At 46.4% G+C, this 2500-nt stretch overlaps 1 protein-coding gene across 1 annotated transcript in view; it reads right to left on the bottom strand.

The window, feature by feature from the left end:
* The window catches only part of LOC138947054 (homeobox protein Hox-A5-like), a 54021-nt gene that overhangs the window by 1562 nt on the left and 49959 nt on the right, over positions 1-2500 (bottom strand). Inside the window, exon 2 of the mRNA XM_070318476.1 lies at positions 1-572. This exon is cut by the window's left edge and continues 1562 nt beyond it. Within this exon, the coding sequence (XP_070174577.1) occupies positions 274-572 (299 nt within the window). The 3' untranslated portion in view covers positions 1-273. The remainder of the gene's footprint in view (positions 573-2500) is intronic.

Here is a 2500-nt window from a genome sequence, read left to right as displayed (position 1 = left end):
ACTGTCGCAACCTGTCGCATTATCCACTGTCGCAACTTGTCGCGAAAATCTATAAAGTGACGTCTCGACTCATCTTGTCCACATAAGACACGAAGTCAATGTAGAACCTAGACACACGCTCCGCAAACAACAGTGACAACAGCCCAGCACTAAGCCTGCCGGTACCATTTGTTTCTCATCTCCAGCGACTTAACTGGACTGCTCGTTTCTAGAATCCAGGTTGTCGCTGGCCCTGAGCCTGCCGGTACCAGCTTTTGTCTCATCTCCAGCGATTTAACTGGACTGCTCGTTTCCAGAGTCCGAGTTGTCGCTGGCCCGGTCGTCCTCCTTCTTCATGACCTTGTTGCACGTGCTGTTCAGCTCCTGGATGGCCAGCTTCTCCTTCTTCAGCTTCATCCTCCGGTTCTGGAACCAGATCTTGATCTGCCGCTCCGTTAGGCACAGCGCATGCGCGATCTCGATCCTCCGCTTCCGGGTCAGGTAGTGGTTGAACTGAAACTCCTTCTCCAGCTCGAGGGTTTGGTAGCGGCTGTACGTCTGCCGGCCTCTCCGTCTCTGGGCTGAGTTAGGACCTGATTGGAAGAAAGGGAGAAATTAGAGTTTCGTTTGGAGCAATGATAACGACAATGATGATGATGATGATGATGATGATGATGATGATGATGATGATGATGATGATGATGATGACAACAAGAAGTACAGACACAAATCAACAACAACACAATTCAACAGCAAGAAAATCCATAAACAACACACATACACACAGTCTCACACACTCACCCACGCACGCTCATGATCCATCCCCCCAGACGCACCCGCCCACACTAGCACGCACGCACGCACACACACACACACACACACACACACACTCAATTACGCACGCACACACACACACACACACACACACACACACACACACACACACACACACACACACACACACACACACGGGCAGACTGACAGACAGAAAAGCAAGGATGATAAGAATGTAAACGATTAGATACATACACTAACACACAAACACACGCCAAACACATGCACACACACATACGCATACAGACAAACGCAAGGTGCCTCCCCAATGTGTTGAAACTTAAAAATAGTTACAACTTAAATAGAATCCAAGATAGCCAATGCAAAAACACTCAACCGCAGGTCAAAAAGAAGAAAGACCAACCAAAGCATTTGCAAAAGGAAGAGCAATACAGACTGACAGATAGGCTAGAGAGAGACATACACATAGACCAATGGTCAGATAAAAATGGTGACACTGAAAAGACAGATACAGACAAGGGCAGAAAGCCGTGGGATGGGCACGTCATTACATTGATGTCAAATCTGTAACACTGACAGTGGGTTAATCTGTTCTTACCCGAGTTACACGAGTTACATTTACGCAAACAAACAAACAAACACACAGACAACAAACACACAACAACAGACACATAAAGAAAGAACGAAAGAAAGTAAGAAAGTGAATGCAGTGAATCAATAAATCAGGGTTATAGGGTTAGGGTTCTTACAACATTGACTGAGTTTGTTTGTGGGGTTTTTAAACGCCAATATCCCCAAAGCAAAAAGGCATGACCGACAGCATGCCTGTGTTTGACCTCTTTGACTCACACAAAATAAACAAAACACAATTAATACATTAAGCCAAGTGACATCGACAGGCTGTATCAGGATTCGGACTGCTGCTTGGTTGACATTTCTCGCTTGAATGAATGCTGAGTCCAGCCCCAAACGAAACAAACAAGACAGTTTTATTTGGGAGCACTTAACACATGACTCGGACAATCTCGGGCGATTTTATACGGTCATGTTCACGCAATGCACATCCTACTCTAAACCCGACCTCATTTGCTTTACAACTTAATAGTGCCGGGGAGACTCCATTTAGCGCTGTGTCGATGCAACCAAGCCCGAAGCGAACAGTTGGCAGAAATAGTGATATCGTTTTCGGGGATTAGTAGAAAGTGCCCCTAAGGAAAACAGCACAATTAAAGTCAGAACTTGATACAATGTCGAACCCCATCCCATCTCCTCCCCCCCCCCATTCCCCCCCTCCCCCCTTGCAAATAAGGTTTCGGGGCTGAGCTTGCCGAAACTTGGTGTCACATTTCAGAAATTCCCAAAGCATCACTTTCGTTGCGGAATTTCAGGTTTCATGGCCTAGATCTTTTATAGGACGGTTTTCGAATCGTAAGTGGTTGACAAGAGAATCGCTTCCGCACGTAATAAACCAAACGGCTGGCGATTTCTGTCCAAATGTCACAATTACATTAGGTCCATTAACGCATAAAACATGTGAAAAGCTATCAGCAACAGAGTCGCGCTACCCGGGTGTCTGCGTGTTTTGATGTATTCAGCCACATGCACTTATGGCAGAATGACCAAGGTCTTCAAAGTGCCACAGTGGTGACACGGGGGTGGAACATGGATACCGTCACTGAGTATGCACATAAAGTTGACTCGTCTCCGTTCCGGCCCGGATTCGAAC

Source organism: Littorina saxatilis, linkage group LG14, assembly GCF_037325665.1.
Source record: "Littorina saxatilis isolate snail1 linkage group LG14, US_GU_Lsax_2.0, whole genome shotgun sequence".
Taxonomy (NCBI): Eukaryota; Metazoa; Mollusca; class Gastropoda; order Littorinimorpha; family Littorinidae; genus Littorina; species Littorina saxatilis.
This window is presented reverse-complemented; position numbering and strand designations above follow the sequence as displayed.